Source organism: Sminthopsis crassicaudata, chromosome 1 (assembly GCF_048593235.1).
Source record: "Sminthopsis crassicaudata isolate SCR6 chromosome 1, ASM4859323v1, whole genome shotgun sequence".
Classification (NCBI taxonomy): Eukaryota; Metazoa; Chordata; class Mammalia; order Dasyuromorphia; family Dasyuridae; genus Sminthopsis; species Sminthopsis crassicaudata.
In genome coordinates this window covers 263,370,478-263,390,402 of record NC_133617.1, presented here as the reverse complement: position 1 = coordinate 263,390,402, position 19,925 = coordinate 263,370,478, and the positions used below count along the sequence as shown (strand labels likewise).

At 33.7% G+C, this 19,925-nt stretch overlaps 1 protein-coding gene across 4 annotated transcripts in view; it reads right to left on the bottom strand.

Moving 5' to 3' along the window:
- Positions 1-15,205: 15,205 nt before the first annotated feature.
- Positions 15,206-19,925, bottom strand: part of LOC141549279 (uncharacterized) — a 165,652-nt gene continuing 160,932 nt past the window's right edge. For all 4 annotated transcript variants that reach the window (XM_074278708.1, XM_074278707.1, XM_074278709.1 and 1 more), the window contains one exon: positions 15,206-15,432. In XM_074278708.1, coding sequence (XP_074134809.1) covers positions 15,314-15,432 — 119 coding nt within the window. In that variant the 3' untranslated portion in view covers positions 15,206-15,313. The remainder of the gene's footprint in view (positions 15,433-19,925) is intronic.

The following is a 19,925-nucleotide window of genomic DNA, read 5'->3' as shown; positions in this document are numbered from 1 at the left end:
GTGCAAATGGGACCTTAAAATGGACTGCAAAACAGTTGATTAAACTTCTTTAATGGAAATCAAAGGCGTTTCGTCTTTCCTCTTTCTCTCTCCTCTTTCTCTCTCCTCTTTCTCTCTCCTCTTTCTCTCTCCTCTTTCTCTCTCCTCTTTCTCCCTCTCCCCCAATATACTCTAATGGTTGGAGTTAGGATGGCTAGAATGGCATGCTATTGAATTAATTTGTTGGACCAATTTTGGTCTTCCAATTTCTAAATTACAGGAAGCCCTTGACTCAGTCAAAGGTTGCAGTTTTATGTTCAGAAAGTCATAGTATATGACTTGAACATGCAGAGACCTGCTTTTTGGAATGATGAAGGAATTAAATTTTCTAGTATATATGTGGTCTTAAAAGGATGGATTATTAAGGATATTCCATTAGAGAAGATCTATGTGGAGACTTCCCTTTCAGAAAGGCACTATGAAATATCAGATTGATATTATAGCTTTATAATGTCCCAACATTTTGAAAAATTGAAAGAGAACTCTATTTTGGGTGGAATGAATTGAATTTAAACTTTTTGTTTCTTAGCAATACCAATTTTTCACTAGAAAGAATTTTCCATTAGAGTAAAAAGAAACATAGATTCTTAAAGAAACTTTCATTTATTTATTTCAGAGCAGTCTCATTATCCATTTTGTACATCTCACTGTACTGTGAGTGTTCTGTTGTTTATTGCAAAAAAAGGTGCCTATCTTGTCTATCTTAGAAAAAATATATATCCATGGTTTTATAAAAGGTTGCATCATCTCGTTCAATGCCATTAAGCTGGAGAATGAGAGACATTATTAACAAATTATTTCATTTAACTCAAACTTTCTTCTTTTGATAACAATGTTCCTACTTTAAAATATATATCTTTGCAGTAGCATCACTTGTTTATAGTAGCCTATCTATCTTGATTTAAAGCAAGAGTTAGAAGGACAATGGAAAGACACAAACACTCCTAAGACTAAAAGTTTTAAAATCACTCTGCTTTAGAGTTGTAGTTTTAGTCTGTATTTCACCTGGTAGGTCTTCCATCTGAGCTATAAAAATGCCAAAATCAAGAACATCCCTAACCCTTATAACAGCATGGTGCTTAAATTTTCTGAGCTGTCATCCTTCTGGCCTGCCCTCCTTCTTTTGGCCTTTAATGATTCTCAGCATTTTAGACAGAAATGGCAATAGGAAAGAGGTGATTGAGAGGCAACAGGAAAGAAACTTACTAACATCTAAGGAAAAAAAAAAACTCTCCAATAATGCCCGAGTATTCAGAGATTAATTGCCTATAGAAAGACTTGAAAAAAAATAGTTATCTCTTCCTGAATACAAAATTATAACTCTGATTATAAAATTTTCAACCTTTATAATTCTTGGAAAAGTGTACTGTTTTCTTTTAAACAGCTGCATTTCTCTATAAAATTAGAAAATCTCAAGGGATAGAACATAACAGAGCAGTTACTGAAAGAACAGAAAGATTATTCTATAAACAATTTGCTCCTATTAAAGGGATAGCTACCTAACTGAATAGGTATGCAATAGAAACAATGTAAAGTTTTTTGTTTTGTTGTTGAGTTGGAAAAAATGAAAGAATAACTTTTTTTTTATCATTCCCTGATAATTCTTGAGACTAAAAACCATTGCATTAGATTTCTATCTAAAACTGAAGCTCACGAATGAAACCTAAAAGTTTTGATATTTTAAAAAATATACTCTCTTAATAAAACAATTCTTATATTTCTCTTTCTCTGTCAGAAATGATTTTCCTTAGATCCACCATGTCATCTATAACTTTTTTCTGTTTATATTCTACTTTGTGTTACACTTATTGCTTATCTGTTATGTACCTATAACACAGACAGTCCTGAACTAAACCGTCTGTATTGTCAGGTAGGTCAAAGTTTACCTCTATTAATTTCCCTAAGAGGGAAGTTCTTAATATTTCAAATTTGAATCAATTCCTCTTATATCTTAAAAATGAGACCTTTGTTAAAGAAACTTGTGTAGATTTATTTTTCCTAATTACATGTTTTTCTTTCTAATTCTTACTATGTTAGATTTGTTTTTTTAATTTTATAAAGCCAAAATTATTATACTTTTATCACTTTATATGTTTTATTGCTTCTTTAGAATTTCTATTGCTTCCCCTAACCCTAAATCAGAAAGTTAATTTCTTCTTTATTTCTTTAGTTAGCTTATGATATAATTCTTCTAGAGCTTGTGTCAGTACACAGTTTGATGCATTGGATTAAATTTAATTTCTATTAGACTTTTCTCTGTTTTCTCAGAAACTTTGTCAAATAGTGCATTATTTCCCTAGTAATGGAGGTGTTTGGGTTAATCTGTTCCACTGAAAAATTTCTCTTTTTTGCTTGTACTCTTTTATTGCAATATAGAAGAATTTGAGATTTGGTACTTACAGATTCGTTTCATTCCCATTCCCATTTTTTCTCATGACTACTATTGAGATTTTTGACTTTTTGTTTTTCTATTTAACTTTTATATGTTAGCTTAATTTTAGAAAAATTTTTATTATTGTCTCATAACTTTCATGTTGGGAAATTTAAATTTTTTTTCATATGTTTTGGTTTTGACCTGCCAATCTTTAGAATGATCTTACTTAGTCTGGAATTACAATTTTCTAAGAAACCTTTATGTTTGTAATTTGAATTTCATTCTATTTGGTAAATGATATTTTTCTGATTATATACATATATGTATGTAGATATATACACATATTTTTATATAATATATATGCATGTGTGTATATATATATACATACACACATACACATAAATATTATTGTTGTTTGTCCTTTGTTTTGAAAGAACCAATGACATGATAAGTTAATATCTTGATTTGTGAATTGGATTTAAATGAGGCTGAGTTGTACAGTCACCAACCTTACTCTTTTTTGAGTCATTGAAGTCCAGTGGCAAGAAAAGTCAAAATAATTTGATTGGCTCAGGATATAGTGGATGATCTTGGTGAATCTATTGTCAGAACAAGATTTAAGCTATCCTCTGTGCCTGTTTCATCAACCTTCATAGCCTTTGGAACAGATTATTCTCATCTATCTATTCCAGTGGGGGAAGTATTCACATGTTTTGAGTAGACACTTCCTTAATTCAATTATGGGTCTGAGAGTCGGTGGCTACCCTCAAATAGAATTCAACTATCTGCTAAGCTGTTTTATCAGAAGGTGGCAACTACAAATGCTACAGCTTTTTGGAGGCACAAATGAGAGTTAAGTGCCAGATAAGATACCAAAGAGAAATCCTGAAAAATGCTCACCAGATCTCAGAATAGAGGTCCTAGACCTCCTTGAACACCCCATACGCATTATTTACACATACCCTGATAGAGATATGCTATCTCTTTTAAAAATTTTACTGTATATTGGGGCACAAAGAACTTCATAGGTAGATGGATAGGTGGATATCTATGAAGTTCTTTATACTTCCATGTACAGTCAATTTGTGAAGGTACCATGTACATATATAGAATGTAATTTTTTCTTTTCTCATTCAATAATCAAAATATTATCATCTCTAATTTTTCTAGCTTATTCAAGTGCTTATTCTCATTTTATCTTTTAATTAGATTCTAGGTCTAAACGAGGTATAAGGAGTTAATGTCTTTTTCTATGTCCAATTTGTTTAACTTTTTGTTTAAATATTTAGATTATATACTTTTTAGTATAGATATACACACATATGTATATCATGTATATGATGTACACATGTGTGTGTGAGAGAGAGAGAAAGAGAAACTGAGAAGAGATAGAGGATATCCACTATCTACTTTCTTCTGCAACTTTAAGCAAAATTCATTTTCCTTGTTTATATCTTTTTATCATGTTTATATTTACTCTAGCCTTATCTCAAATTAAGACTGTTCATCTGATTTTTTTTTTTTTGTTCAGTTAAAACATGATAGTTTTCTCCTTTTTAAAAAATTCTTTATGAGTCTTTGTTTTTCAATTGTGCTTCTTTTAAACATATTGTTGGATTCTGTTTTCTAAACTGTTCTACTATTCTCCTTCATTTTATGGATGAATCCATTCCATTAATATTCACAACATTAATATGATTCAGAACTGTATTTCTCTTCAACCTGAGCTCTTTATACTTTCACGTTGTCTGATTCCTTCAGAAGTAAGAAGGTAAAAAAAAAAAGCTTTCTAGATACTTTGTATCTTATAGTTGAAATAAACCATTTCTCCCTTAAAAAAAAAAAGTAATTCTATTTTCCTTTCCCAAATTTTTAAGTTTTTCTTTTCCTTTTAATTTTCACTTAAAATTCCTTCCTTTCACATTAAAATTTGTTTCAGTTATAATTATTTTCTCATCTGTCCTTTCTTTCTAGATTCTTTTTTATCCCTCATTCCATTTTTCTTATGGGAAATCCCTCTCTCCTTGTCTGTGTGTGTGTGTCTGTGTGTGTGTATGTATGTATGTATGCATGTGTGTGTATGTAGGGGGATGCATAAGTAATTGTGGTCAATATTTCCTTATCTACTCCCTTTTCCCTGAATATATATTTTGTCTCATGAACCTCTAAAATATGCATATATGATAGTGATTTTAATCAACTTTCTCCCTGATTTCTCAGAACCATCCCCTGACTTCTCCTTTTCCTCTCTCTCTCTTCCCCCCTCCCCCCCCCCCCCCCCGCAAAGGCTATTAAAAGAGAATAAAAGTACTTACAGACTTGTCATTTTTACCATTATCACTCTTAGAGGTTCTAATGCTCTCAAAAGATATTGATTCTTTATCCACCTACCGACATATTGGTTTCTGAATTTTCATTTCAAAATTTCTACTCATTTCTGAAATTAAGTATCAATAATATTATAAAATAAGCTACTCTATTATAGGTTCATTTTTCCCTTCTAGAATTATAGTTTTTTTTTTTTTTTTCAGATAGATTATCCTGTGTTGTCATTATCTCAGAATAATTATCTCATTATAAGCTTTCCTTTTTTTTAGTGGCAAGTTATAATTCTTTTGTAAACTTTATTGTTTTGTTCTTTGTTTATTGTCTTTTGTAGTGTTTGTATGTTTGATGAGTTGGAAATTCTGGATTTGGGCTATGATATTCCAGGAATTTTTTTTTTAGTTTGGGGTTTCTTTATGGAAGTTACTATTAGGTGTATTTCTATTTTTACCTTTCCTCTACTTATAAGAGCTCTGTGTAGTTTTATTTATAATTTCTTGAAATAGGGTATCCAGGTTTTCTTTCAGATCATGATTTTCAAACAGTCCCATGTTTCTTACATTCCAAGTAGGAAGTTTCTAGAATAAAATTTCTTACATTTTTAAAGATCTGATTTTTGTTTTAATATTTTGAATTGTCTTTTTAAGTAATCATTATCACTTTTGTTCAATCTAATTTTCAGGACCTTCCAGTTCTTGGATGAAGTTTTCCACAGTCTATGCTAAGATATCAGTTTTCTGTGCCATTATTTCCTCTCTAGCTTCTCCGTTATGAATGCTTTATTATTTTTTTTTAATTTTTTTAAAATTTCTTCTAGATACTTGTGTAGTAGTTTCTGAGGTCATGGCATTTTTATCTTCCAGATATTAACTATGCTTGTTTTGGGGTTTCTATCCTCATTAGGATTTGCTCCTAAATATAAATAAGCTATTTCTTCAAATTCAGAGTTTTCGTTGGTTTCTTCTTATTCCCTTTATCTAAATGGAAGGGCCTATGTTTGTGTCAGTCTCCTTAGATGAATGTCACAGGGACTCTGGGGATACTCTAGTTCTAGGCTCTCTTGCCACAGACTCCAGGAGTTTCTCTTTCTAGTTGGCCTAGATGATTTCTAACATCTCTTTTCAAATATTAGATCCTATGATTCCCTCATTTGAGGTCCAGAGCTTAGCGCGGTTGTTTATTTAAAGTTACTAAAGAATGTTTGCTGCTATGTGGCAAGTAAGTGGCAGGGCTGAGTCCCTGGCCAGGCTAACCCTCTGTTCAGCTTTCATATCTCTACACTTTATTATCTCCTTGTAAATAAATGAATTGTTGTGTCCATTTTTAAATCCACAAGGCCTTATCCAGGAAAAGTATCTATATCACTGAGACCCTGTGCTGCATCCTATATCCAAAAAAGAACTCTTTCCTACAAGTAATAATGTCCTGCTATCTAATGTGCTGCATGCATTTGCTGGTACTTGAATAGTACCTGGGACCTTTTAAAGAAAATACAGTCTAAAGAATTTAATATCATATTTTCAACTTGTCTTCATAACTTGCTGCTGCTTATGTTCCATACTGAAAGCATTAGAAACAGAGTCTAGGCAGCATGAAGAAAGCTAATTAAAATTTTTTAGGGTCACATTATTGGAAATGGGGCCATCTGGTTGCTTGCAATAGTGAGCATTATAGAGCACTAAAGCATTTGAAAAACAAAGTAGAGCAGATAAAGTAAGCATCAGATAAAGAACAAATCAGACTGAAAATTCAAGCCTCTTTCTTTTGATTTTATAGTTAAGGACAAAGATAATACCTTGGCCAGATCATTATTGTAAAATACCAATTTTTTGACTAAATTTATGGTATTTATTAGAATATGAATACGGCGTTCATCTAAAGAAAGCAAGACAAAACAAAAATGTTGGAAGAGGAGGAGGCTGTAGCAGCCTAAAGGACAGTCTAAGTGCAGGTGTAATAGTGTGAGAAGAGAGACCTGGCCCCAGGAGAGGATTATAGCATGATGGAAACCTTAGGGACAGAGGCCAGACACCAGGGGAGGAAAGTTGGATCATGCTGCACAGCATGGGCCAGTGGTAAACTGTAAAGTTCTGTTGTCTCCAGAGAATGCCGATCAACTCAATCTCTCGGCCGCCAACTCTGACCTAGAGTAGAGACTTCTCTTCCTCCAGAGAGCCGCCCCAGGTCTGGCCCAGAAAAGACTCTCTCCTTGCTCAATGGTGTCTTCTTTTATCCTCCCTGAGAATGGGTATGGGATAACTCAAGGGTTTCTGGGAAGAAGTACTTCAATCAATGAACTTGCTCCTCCTAAGCATGCAAGCTCCTCCCCAGGAGTTCAAAGGGGTAAAACTCCCAGTAAAAGCCAGAACTAGAGGATTGTTAAGTACCGACTTAGCACTTAGTTAGAACCTATCATCTCATTATCTCATTAGCACTTAGTAAGAACCTAACATCTCCCCCTTTCTTTTGATTTAGAACATAGGGTGGTCATGACCTTGAAACATAAATCAATATGGGAGGCATTACACATAATTACATAGATTATATAAACACATAGTAACATAACACATGCTAGAAGTATGTAACAACATGATCAAATAATCATAAATTGAGAATTTATAAATGTCCATAAGTCCATTGTCCATTAGTCTCATCTTGTGTTAGGAAATCCAATGATTCCTGCTGGTTTTAAAGTTCTTTAACAGTCTTCTTATTAGCCATGCTCTTTCTGTGTCAGATGTTTTGTAGATCTTCTTTGTTTTGAGGTCTTTCTCTTTTTCTGTCTCTCTCTGATGGACAAGGCGAATATGACTCATTGGTACCCATCTGATTCCTTCTCCATCTGAAGAAATACAAGCAAACCCTCTCCCCCAAGCAGTTAACCTATCTGGTCCCTTCCATTCACCATTTTCTAGGTCTCTCTACATCACCTGGCGATTATCTAAGGACAGTGGAGCTGCTCGCACTGGACACTGCCCTTCCAGTGGGTTATAAAACCTGTCTGCCGGAGCCAGTGCATCTTTGTCAAAAATTAGAAAATTAATGGTATAGAGAACTAAATTTAGAAGTTCTCTAGGGTTACCTGTGGCTCCCCTTTCTTTTGTTTTTGGAGGAGTGTCTTAATGTCTCTGTTTCTTCTCTCTACTATTGCCTGACCTTGCGGATTAAAAGGTATTCCAGTGGTGTGTAAAATCTGATACTGTGCACAAAAGTGTGCAAAATGTTTAGACGTATATGCAGGTCCATTATCTGTTTTTATTTCTTGTGGCACACCCATAATTGCAAATGTTTGGATAAGGAATTCAGTGATTACTTGGGCTATCTCTCTTGCTGTTAGTACTGCAAAAGTGAATCCTGAAAAGGTATCTTCTACCACGTGGATAAAAGACAGACGATCAAAAGATTTATAATGGGTCACATCCATTTGCCAGATTTCACTGGGTCTCAAACCACAAGGGTTCTTCCCTGGAGGGAGTGTAGGAGCATGGAAAGGAAGGCAAGCTGTACAGCTTTTTACTATGCTCCCAGCGTCCTCTCTTGTTATTCCAAATTGTAAACATAAAGCTCCAGCAGCCTGATGATATTTAGAATGAGATTCTTGTGCTTCCTGAAATAAAAGGGTACTTATGAGAATCACAAGATATGAGAAACATTCATCTTATGAAGAAGGTGTCCTTCTGAAATGTGGAAAACCAGAGCAAAGATGTTCTGTCCTAGTGATAGCTCTGCTAATCCTCATTTAATAGAAACCCTGATACTTTCCAAAAAGGAACCCAAAACAAACAAAATCTCTTCTTAAATTAAAATGCCACACTAGATATCTTCAGGCAACTAAGTGGCACAATGGAGAAACTACTTCAAATTTGACTTCATACACTTCCCAGTTGTGACACCTGGGCAAGCCACTAACTGCCTCACTTTGCTCATCTGTAAAATGAGTTAGAGAAGGAAATGAAAACTACTCCAGTATCTTTGCCAAGAAAACTCTAAATGGGGTATTGAAGAGTTCTATTTAAGACTAACTTGAAATTTACTATAAAATCTTAAACTTAATTCATATTTTGAAAGTTGAAATAAAAACAAACAAACACCCAAGTCTCCAAAAGTCTCATTTGGCATTTGACTTTGGGATGTTTATCAATATACTAAGCTAATGATATCTCAATTATTCATTCAATATTAGTGATCCCAAAAGTGTCCTTCAATTAGAAACAAGGTCTCTTTCTCTGATGGGTGTGTAGAGTTTCAATAGTATAGTTAAACATATATTTAGTCAATGTGAGTTGAAGTGAAAAGTGTTCCCTAGAGTACTTTGTTTTAAAATTAACTGGCAGTTCTCATGTGTAGTCACTCAATTAGCTGTGAATGCAACAGAACTCAGGCATCCTGCTATGATGGAAATAGCAACAGAGGGATTCCTTGAGGCTACAAACAGGAACACCACATTGATAAATAATCAAGGCCCTCATAGTTTCTTTGAAAAGTAGATGCCTCTAGTACTAGGTTATTTCTCAGATAAAATTGAATAAAAACATTTTTTAGTGTAATTTTCTTTGGTCCTTCAAATTCAAAATTTGTGGAAGAGTAGAAATTTTTCTTTTATTGAAAGAGGAAAAGAAAGTATTACCATCTACTTCAGTTAAGTTGTACCATGACTGATGAATTTCTCTAGTTTTATATGAAGCTCTCATTCTTAGGCTATAATATCTAAGTTTATTTATTTGACATTCATGAGGCTACTATTGCTTAAGAAAAAAAAGTTAAAGTAGCATGATCATGAATGGGGATATAAAGCCAAATATTTTATTTTCCTCTATGGCCTATAGAGAATATTTTCATTTAAAATGATTGTTTTTTTTTTTCCAAATACTTTCTTTAAAACAGTACATAAACAATCAACTTAGGACTTGGTTATTATTTCTCTTTATGTTAATCACATTCCAATGTATTAGCATGGACTTATGGAAATTCAAGTCCAAAGATGACAACATGGATTCTTCTTCATTGGAGAGAATAATCAGCAATGAGCAGGAGATAGTTGTAGAAGCAGAATGATTCTTTAAGAGGTGACAGTGTAGGAGGGAAAGGAGTTGGTAGAGAAAAAGTAGCATTTTAAAGCCCCATTCCCACATGTCACCTCTGCTTGTAGGTAGTAGGCACTGCTTCATTTTAAAAAGCTATTTCATGTATGGGACTACTTGCCATCTAGGGGAGGGAGTGGAGGGAAGGAGGGGAAAATTTACTCATGCATATGCTTTGTCAATAAAAAGCTATTAAAAAGCTGCTTCCAATTCCTGATATTTTTGTCTTGTATAACCTATAATCAATCAGAAAAAAAGTTCTTGATTTGACTTTATTAATTGCATAGAAATAGGTTGCAATGAAGCCAATGTCTCATTTGGTATATAAGAGATAAAAATAGAATAAAGGTGTACTCTACTGTCAAAGGACAGATAGAATACTGAGTCTGGAATAAGAAAGACTCATCTCCCTGGGTTCTCATCTGACTTCAGATACTAATAAGCTCCATGATTCTGGATAAGTCACTTAACCATATTTGCCTCAGTTTCCTCACCTGTAAGATGAGCTAGAGAAGGAAATGGAAAGCTATTTTAGTATCTTTGCCAGTTAAACTTCAAATGGGATCATGAAGAGTTGGACATAATTGCACAAAAATATTAGTTTTTCCTAATTAGGGACAAAATCAAAATAAGAATCTTTTGCTTTTGATTTTATTAGAAGTTTTGTTTTGAGCAATTAGATGATAGAATGGAGAGTTCACAGAGCTCAGAACAAGGAAGACCTGAGTTTGAATCCTGCCACTGACTCATTAGCTTTATGATCCTACGCAAATCACTTTACCTTTCAGCCTGAGTTTCCTAGTTTGTAAAATGGAGATAATAATAACATCTGCTATTATTGACAATCTAGTGGGAGGTTCTTACAGAACACACAGCAGCATTGGCTATTCAGTCCTATTTCAGAAGGCCAGTAGATCAGCAGACCAGTTGTGAGTCCCCCCAATGCAACTGCAGAAGGCAAATTGTGAGCCCTGAACCCCAGCATAATAGGCAGGATTTGGCTAGGCCACTCAGCACAGAAGGGGAAGCCTACAGCACCACCAGCTTGCAGTCAGTGGGAAGCTTTGCAAAGGAAGCTTGGGACAATCTCCCTGTACTCTAAAAACAAACTTCAACCTTTAAAAATGAACAGAAAAAGCAAAAAAGAGTTCTGACCATAGAGAACTACTAAGGAGACAGGGACAATCATAATATAAACCCAGAAGATGACAGCAAAAACAAAATGTCTGCAGATGAAGCCTCGAAGGGAGATATGAACTGGTCTTCAGTTCAAAAGGCTCTCTTGGAAGAGTTCAAAAAGGATCTTAAAAGAGAAATGGAAAGAATATGGAGAAAAAAATTAGTGGTGTTGCAGAAGATTCATGAAAGTTTTTGGAAAAGACAACATAGAAATTGAAGAAAACAACTCCTTAAAAATATATTTGGTGGGGGCAACTAGATGGTATAGTGTATAGATTACCAGTCCTGAAGTCAGAAGGAGCTGAGTTCAAATACTGCCTCAGGCACTTAACACATCCTAACTGTGTGACCCTGGGCAAGTCACTTAACCCCAATTGCCTCAGCAAAATAAATGAATGAATGAATGCATAAATGAATAAATAAATTTGATGAAATGGAAAAAATACACTAAAGGAAATAAATTCTCAAAATATAGAATTGGCAATATGGGAAAAAAATCTACTGAAGAAAAAAATCTCTTTTAAAAGTACAATTAGCCAAAAAAAGTTTAAAAAGCTATGTGAAGAAAATAATTCACTGAAAATTAGAACTGGACAAATGAAAATGAATGTCTTAATGAGAAATCAATAAATGAATGTCAATGAGAAATCAGAAATTTTTTTTTAAATAATCAATGAATATAAGAAAATGTAAAATACTTCAATGGAAAAACAAACAACGTGGAAAATAAATTCAGGAGAGACAATCTAAGAATTATTGGATTACCTGAATCCAAAAAAAAAAAAAAAAGAGCTGAAACAACATCTTTCAAGAAATCATCAAGGAATATTGTTTTGATATCCTTAGAACCAGAGGATAAAATAGTCATTGAAAGAATCCACCAATTACCTCCTGAAAGAGAACCCAAAATGAAAAACTTCAAGGAATATTGTAGCTAAATTCCAGAGTTATTAGATCAAGAAATAAATATTGCAAGCAGTCTGAAACAAATAATTCAAATATCAAGAAGTCACAATCCGGATTACCCAGAACCTAGCAGCCTTCACAGTAAGGATAGAAGGGCTTGGAATATGATATTCCAGAAGGCAAAAGAACTTGAAAACGACAACCAATAATCAACTACCCAGCAAAATTAAGCATTATCTTTCAGAGGAAAAGATAGACATTCAATGAAATGGGGGGGTGTTTCAATCATTTCCAATGAAAAGAACAGGACTGAACAGAAAATTTGATCTCCAAATATAAGACTCAAAAGAAGCATAAAAAGATAAATGGAAGAAAAAATATGATTTTTAAAAGATAGAGTGCTAGGCCTGAAGGTCAAGAAGACTTATAAAATACAGTCTCAGACAATTAGGAGCTAGCCGTGACCCTAGACAAGTCACTTGACCCTGTTTGCCTCAGTTTTCTCATCTATAAAATGAACTAAAGAAGTGAGTGGCAAACCCCTCAAGTATTTTTTTGTCAAGAAAACCCCAAATGAGATCACAAAGAGTTGCACATGATAACAGTAAATGTTTTCACTTAAAACTTGGCATAAACCATTAAAGCTAACTTATATTTTTAAAATTGAAAAAAAATAATATAAACAAAAGATTAAGCAACAACTTCTAGCAGAGAGAAAAAGCATAACACAAGACCCTTTACCTCTAGACTAAGGGGTCACATATAACCAAGATTCCCATGACTTATGGCAGAGGTATCAAACACACTGCTGCAATCCAAATACCATCCACAGCACACCTGAGGGAGGCTGAAAAAGATTAAAACACAATTTCTGATTTCAATGATTAATGTCTAATAATGAGAAAATTTATAAACATCTGTGATTTTCTAAGTCAGCATGAAACCAATAGATATCTTTAAGTATAGTTTAATGACTTCCATTTTTATCTGAATTTGACAGCACTGTCTTAGAGAGTTGTGTCTCAGTGAAGCAGAGTAAAGACAAAGACCAATAGTGGATAATTTTTCTCATTTTCATTTCCTCTAATTTCATGTCAGGATTTTACTTCTTCATTTCTTATTATTAGCTTTTCCATTGGTATATTTAAAGTTAGGATTTAATGGCATTTAGACCAAAAATTAAAAGAAACAAAAAGAAATATAGAAAGACCTGAAAAAATATTGAGAGAACAATGCCAGACTATAAAAGATGAATAATCAATCATTTGTTTTCATTTTCCCCCATCATATATGACTTTTCATGACCATATTTGAGATTTTCTTGGTAGCAATACTAGAATGTTTTGCTATTTCCTTCTCCAGCTTATTTCACAAATGTCATTTTTTTTTTTTGAGGCAAACAGGGTTAAAGTGACTTTCCCAGGATCACTTAGCTAGGAAATGTCTAAAGATGCACTTTCCTGACTCTAAGTCCAGCACCCTATCTACTTCAGTTCTACCTTCTAGTTGCCTTTATCTGAACTATATGTTATTATCTATTGCTTATCTTGGATAATATTTTGAAAAAAATGCAAATAAAAACATAATATTTAAAAAATACAGATGTGTTCATTTCTAGAATAGATTTATGTGACAAAATATGGGACAGAGACCAAAAAGAGATATTCTGAATAAATTTCTTTCCTATTTGACTCTTTCTCCCTCCCTTCCTCTTTCTTCCTTTTTTCCTCCCTCTCTGCTTCTCCTCTCTCTCTCTCTCTCTCTCTCTCTCTCTCTCTCTCTCTCTCTCTCTCTCTCTCTCTCTCTCTCTCTCCCCTTTTCTCTCCCTCCCTTCCTCCTTTATTTTCCCATCGTAATAACAAACAAAACATTTAAATATAGGTTGTATTTAATAATTTCAAATAGACACAATACAGCCTCTTTTTCTAAACTGATCAACCCTAATATTTAAAATGACAGACTATGTATCTTCTTTAGGAAAAAAATATTTTTTAAATGTTTGAAGAGTATAAAGAAAGAAATTAATTTATAAAAAAGATAAATGCTATAATCTGCTTTATTAATATAACAAGGAAGCATTCTAAGACAATCAGTAGACATTTAGTACAGAAAATATTTTTTAAAATACTCTAAGGAAAAAGTATCATATATGACTATTCTCTAAGCAATAGTTAAATGACATATATAGTATACATTGGAAATAAGCAACTTGGGAAAAACATTAGCAGTCAGGAAGATTGGGAAAGATAACTTGCACAAGGTAAAATTTTAGCAAAGACTTGAAATAAGTCAAGGAAACCTAGATATAGAGATAAGGAGGAAATTCCAGGAATAGCAGACAACCAGTGAAAAAGTCCAAGTTAGAGATGGAGTTTCTTGTTCAAGATATAAGTTCAGGAAGATTTCACTGGATCATTGAGTACATGGTGGAGTATAAGGTAAAAAGAGGATTGGAAAAGGTGGGGGAGGCGAATAGGAAGATCATAAGAGGTCTTTCCACCTCAGAGTTTCATAATTGATACTGAAAGGGATAGGAAGTTTGTTGATGTGGTGTGTGACCAGAACTTTAGGAAGATTACTTTTATAACTGAGTGGAGACAAGAACATATTTGAAACCACCTTTAGTTCAGGGATGAGGGTAGTCACCTTATCAGAGAAGAAAAGGGGGTGGGGTATGTATGAATTTTTTTGGGAGTAGAATAAATAGAACTTGGAAATAGATTTAGATATTGGAAGTGAAAGATTTCATGAATTAAAGTTAACATCTGAGTTGTGAGTCTAAGTTCTAGGTAGTTGTGAGAACAGTCTACAGTTTGGGGAAATTGGAGAGAGAAAATTAGTTCAATTTTTAATATATTGAGCTTATAATGTGTATGTGGCAATCATTTTGAGATATCCAATAGGCAGTTGAAAATACAATGAAGGTGTAAGGAGAAAGTAGGACTAGATAAGTCTGCAGAGACATAATTGAATCTATGAGATCTGATGAAATCACTAAATGACATAGAATAGTGAAACCTTAGAAAATTGCCTTGTCCCTAAAAGCTTAAGACAGTTGCCCAGTGTCACACAACTTGTGTGAAAGGGAGAGGGAAAACTTGAATTCAGATCTTCCTGATTTCCAAGGTCAGTACTCTTAGAAATTATATCACATTAAGTATAGTTGAACTTTAATAACGATGTTATGAGGAAATGCTGAATCAGGAGGCTATATGACTTGGCTTATGCTTGTACATTGTGGAACATTTTATAAAATATTTTAGAGTGTAAACATTTGTCTTTCTATTTGCAGAGTATGAAATTACAGCCTGGAACCTTCCTTTTATTTAATTATCTAAATTTCTTTTGGGCTAACGTGTTACAGAGTAGAATGATGGGAAGAGAGAAGGGTGCGTCTTCAGGAGGTTTTCTATATGCTGTGTTTTAGATTCCACCGGGCATTTTCTATCTTTGTTGTGAAAATTTTATGGAAATCCTTCTGACTTGGTACTTTCCAACCTTCTGTAGAGCAAATGTACCTCATATATTCTGCAGTGGGGAAAAAAAAAAGATAATACAGAAAGATTTTACTTGAGGTAAGTAGTAATATGGATGTCTTTTATGCCACAAGAGAATCTATTCCAAAGGACACTGTCCTTCAGGTTTTCCCAAATCACTTAAAAAGTACAAAAAAACATGACATTTGCTTCTCAAAATGTGTCCAAAATTCTTTGGTCATTTAAGGAAACTCTAAACACTAAAAACATTGTACCCAAAAGATGATTTCAGGGTTAGGAGCAATGAAAGATCTTCTTTTGGACTATAATGTTCTGTACACAAAACCTACAAGTGAAAAAAGTCAATAAAAGGAAGGAACAGAAAAGCATCCATTTAATGGCAGATTGATCTTGTAAAATTTCTGCAAAATTGACATTATTTTATGTCTAATAAGAGAGCCAGCTTGTCACAGTGAAGACAAAGCTAGGCTTGGAATGATAGGAAGATGAGTTCAAATTCCATCTCTTAAATATAAACTGGCAGGACAAAGTTATTTAATTTCTTTAAGCAATTCTCTAAATTGCAAAGGAGAGATCAACCTGGTGGGTTTTTGTTTTTTGTTTAAGTGTGTGTGTGTGTGTGTGTGTGTGTGTGTGTGTGTGTGTGTGTGTGTGGTAATTGGGGTTAAGTAACTTTCTCATATTTACATAACTAGTAAGGGTTTAAGTGTGGGAAGCTGGATTTGAATTCAGGGAATCCTGACTCCAGGGATGGTATTATATCATTGCACTAGTGATCTTGCCTTTCAGCCTGTTTTTATAGAGAAATTTCTTCATCTCAGAGTTTCTCACACTAATAAAAAGATAATTCCTAATCTTATCCCTTTTATTCCAATATGGTATTTAACATTACAAGCTTAGATATTAAATTTTCCTTTCCCACTTAAATTGCTTATTTGTGAAATTTAGAAAATAACGGATATTATACCCAATCTCAGGGAAGGATTGGTTTGTCCTCATTTAGAAGATATGAATTTGGCTAAATAGAGAAGGAAACTGAATGTTTCCTCTCATTATTCTCTTCTAATAACCATATTTCACAGATAGAGCTCAGCATCCTCTCAAGAGTAATTAGAATGCTAAAGATCTAACCCAACAATTTACCCAAATAGTGAAGAATCAGAGGGGAAAATTAAGATCTCTCCCTTTAGAGATTTAAGTTCTTTACAAAGAAGTTAACTATGTTCACTTTCCTTCAGGTTTTCCCAAGTCACCTAAAAAAATACAAAAAACCATGATGATATTTGCTTCTCAAAATTTGTCCAAAATGCTTTGGTCATTTAAGGAAACTTCAAATACTACGAACACTGTATTCAGATGATGATTTGGAGGATAGGAGCCATGAGAGTGTCTCATTCCTACAGACAAACAAGGAATAACTAAAACTCAATACATTTTATTTATCAAAAGAAACCTTATTTCTCCAGGAAATTTAACTTATATTAGTAACTCCAAAATGGGGAAAATGGGAAGGAGTTGAACTACCTGCTAGACAGTGGTCAATCACTTCACTTGTATCAGCAACATCCTTTCTCAGACTGTATTTTAATTGCATGAATTTTTTTATTAAAGCTTTTTTACTTCAAAACATATTCATAGATAGTAATCAACATTCACCCTTGCAAAAGCTTGTGTTCCAAATTTTTCTCTCTCCCTACCTCTTACCTATTACCCCAGGCACCAGATAATCCAATATAGGTTAAACACGTGCATGTAATATTTCCACAGTTATCATGCTGCAAAAGAAAATTCAGATCAAAAAGGAAAAAAAATGAGAAAAAAACAAAATGCAAGCAAACAACAACTAAAAGAGTGGAAATATAATTTTCACAGTTGTCTGTCTTGTTCAGATGGCTCTCTTCATCATAAGACCATTGGAACTGGCCTGATTCACTTTGCTGTTGAAAAGAACCACACCTATCAGAATTGATCACGATATAATCTTGCTGTTGTCATATATAATGTTATTCTGGTTCTACTCTACTTAGCATCAGTTCCTATAAGTTTCTCGATACCTCTCTGAAATCATCATACTGATCATTTCTTATATAAGATAATATTCCGTAACATTCATACACCATAACTTATTCAGCCATTCTCCAACTGATGGGCATCCACTCAATTTCCAGTTTCTTGCCACTACAGAAAGGGCTGCCACAAACATTTTTGCACATGTGGGTCCCTTTCCCTCCTTTATAATCTGGGGATATAATCCCATCAGAAACACTGCTGGATGATCAAAGGGTATGAACAGTTTAATAGTTCATTGGGTGTAGTTCCAATTTGCTCTCCAGAATGGTTGAAATCAATTCACGATTCCATCAATAATTGCATCCATGACATTTTTGCTAAAGATTTTCCTCTACAACTCCACTTATATTGACTATGCCCTCGATAAATGGAATTTGTACAATTATAAGGAAAATAACTGCATTTAAGAAATCCCTTCCTTTTGTTTATTTCTTGGATTTCACACTAACACAATCGTCAAACGTTTTCCTTCTCACAAATGAAGGAGATCCCTAAGATGATTTCCAAACTTTCCTTGGAAGATTCACAGGCTCAAAGATCATGTATGATACTCAGTTTTCCCATCAGGGCCTCCAGGCAGGCCACTTCATTAATCTAGTTGGGAGTCTTTGAGTCAATTTTCTCATTGCTGATTGTATCTCATGAAATGAAAATTTCTAGCCCCTTCCAAATAAGCTTACTTCTCTTACTATAGAAAAAATATATTTAAATACTATTATCATTGTATTTAGGGGATCCAACTAAAGGATATAATAGTCAATTTTAAAGAAGATTTTATAGGGATTATAGTACATGTGTTCTATAAAACCTTATCTCTACATATTGCTAGAGTCTTAGGAGTGTAAAGAATTGGAAGTTTGGTACAGTGCCTTGGGATTTAGATGAATACGTACTTACTAACTAAATGTTTGTTGACCAATTTATTTAACCATATGTATGCGGCCTGAGCAAATATTAACAGTGTAAGGCTTTCACATACCATAAACTCCTGTACTAATTCATTTTCAATGGGACATGGAAGCAGGTTTTGTTTCGTTCCATCAGTTTCATTTATTGAAACAAGCTTGCATTATTATGTCATTTTAGAGAAAGCAAGAGGAGCAATGGCTTTCCTGGGCACTAAAGGGTATAGGAATAGTGCCTGAAAGGGAAGGCAAAAGCAAGAATACAAATGAGAGAACAGATTCTTGGGTCCTTTACATTAGAATGCTCATAGATTTAGAACCAGAAAGAACCTTTAGGTTGAGTCCAAAAGCTCAGAAGACAAATTTGAGTACCAAAGAGATTAAAGTGACTTATTTACAGACAAAAGCAGTACATGTCAAATCTGGGTTTTGAAATGAGATTCTTTGACTCTAGTTTTCTTTCCCTTGCTACTTCTAGTACCAGTAATCATTTTATTTTTTAGAAGCTAAGTCATACCTACAAACAGCTAAAGGGAACTCTAAACTAAATCTAAGGTTAGAACTAGTTTGAAATGCATTTGTCCATCTTTTTGAGGAATTGTTTCATTAAGCTTTTGTTGCTCTGTAGTTTTCATTCATATCTGACTTCCATGACTCCATTTGGGGCTTTCTTGACAGAAATTCTGGAATGTTTTGCCATTTCCTTCTCCAGTTCATTTTACAATTGAGAAAATATTGGCAAATAAGATTAAGTGACTCCTTCAGAATCACACAGCTATCGTACCTGAATTTGGATTTGAACTCATGAAAATGAATTTTCCTGATTCCACATTCAGGGCTTTAGCTGACCCACTGCATTTAGCTTCAATGGTCCCATAAATAGCTCAGTACAGATATTCATGATCTGTTTCCTGAAGCCTTTTAAAGTTTCATCATATCTTGGCCCTTCACATTCTTGATTTTAAAGCAATAATCTCTGTGTTTGACAAGCTATTCTCTCAGCATTCTTTCATATTGCTGTTCTCATTGGCAAGAGTATGGCTTTAGGGATGAAGCTCTATAAATAATGGGGAAAGTTGGATTTTAATTCCTCCTTAGACACTAAGAAAGTGGTTAACTTATGAGCAAATCAGTTAAAGTGATAGAAAGTTGCAGTGAAAAGGGCACAAGCAACAAGTCTGTTTATCAAGGTTAAATGCCTGAGGGAACTGGAATTAATGATCCCCAAAGAACCTCCTACTCCTAAATCTAAGAATGCCCTAATATAAAAAACCCTCAGTCACTTATTCTCTCTTTCTTCTAACTCTCAAAATAAGTTTCTTCATCTGTAAAACTGGGATAATTTTCTATTTATACTAAATGTTTTACAAGTTTTCCATGGAGCAAACACATTGCAAACCTGATATGATATACAATGTGAAATTACTGAAATGATTTACCAACATCCAGAAATAAATGGATCTTGCAACGTTTATAAGATGTTCTTATTTTACAGAAAAAGAAAAGAAATCCATCACCTTTCAACACACCAAATTTTTCTTCTAAGTAG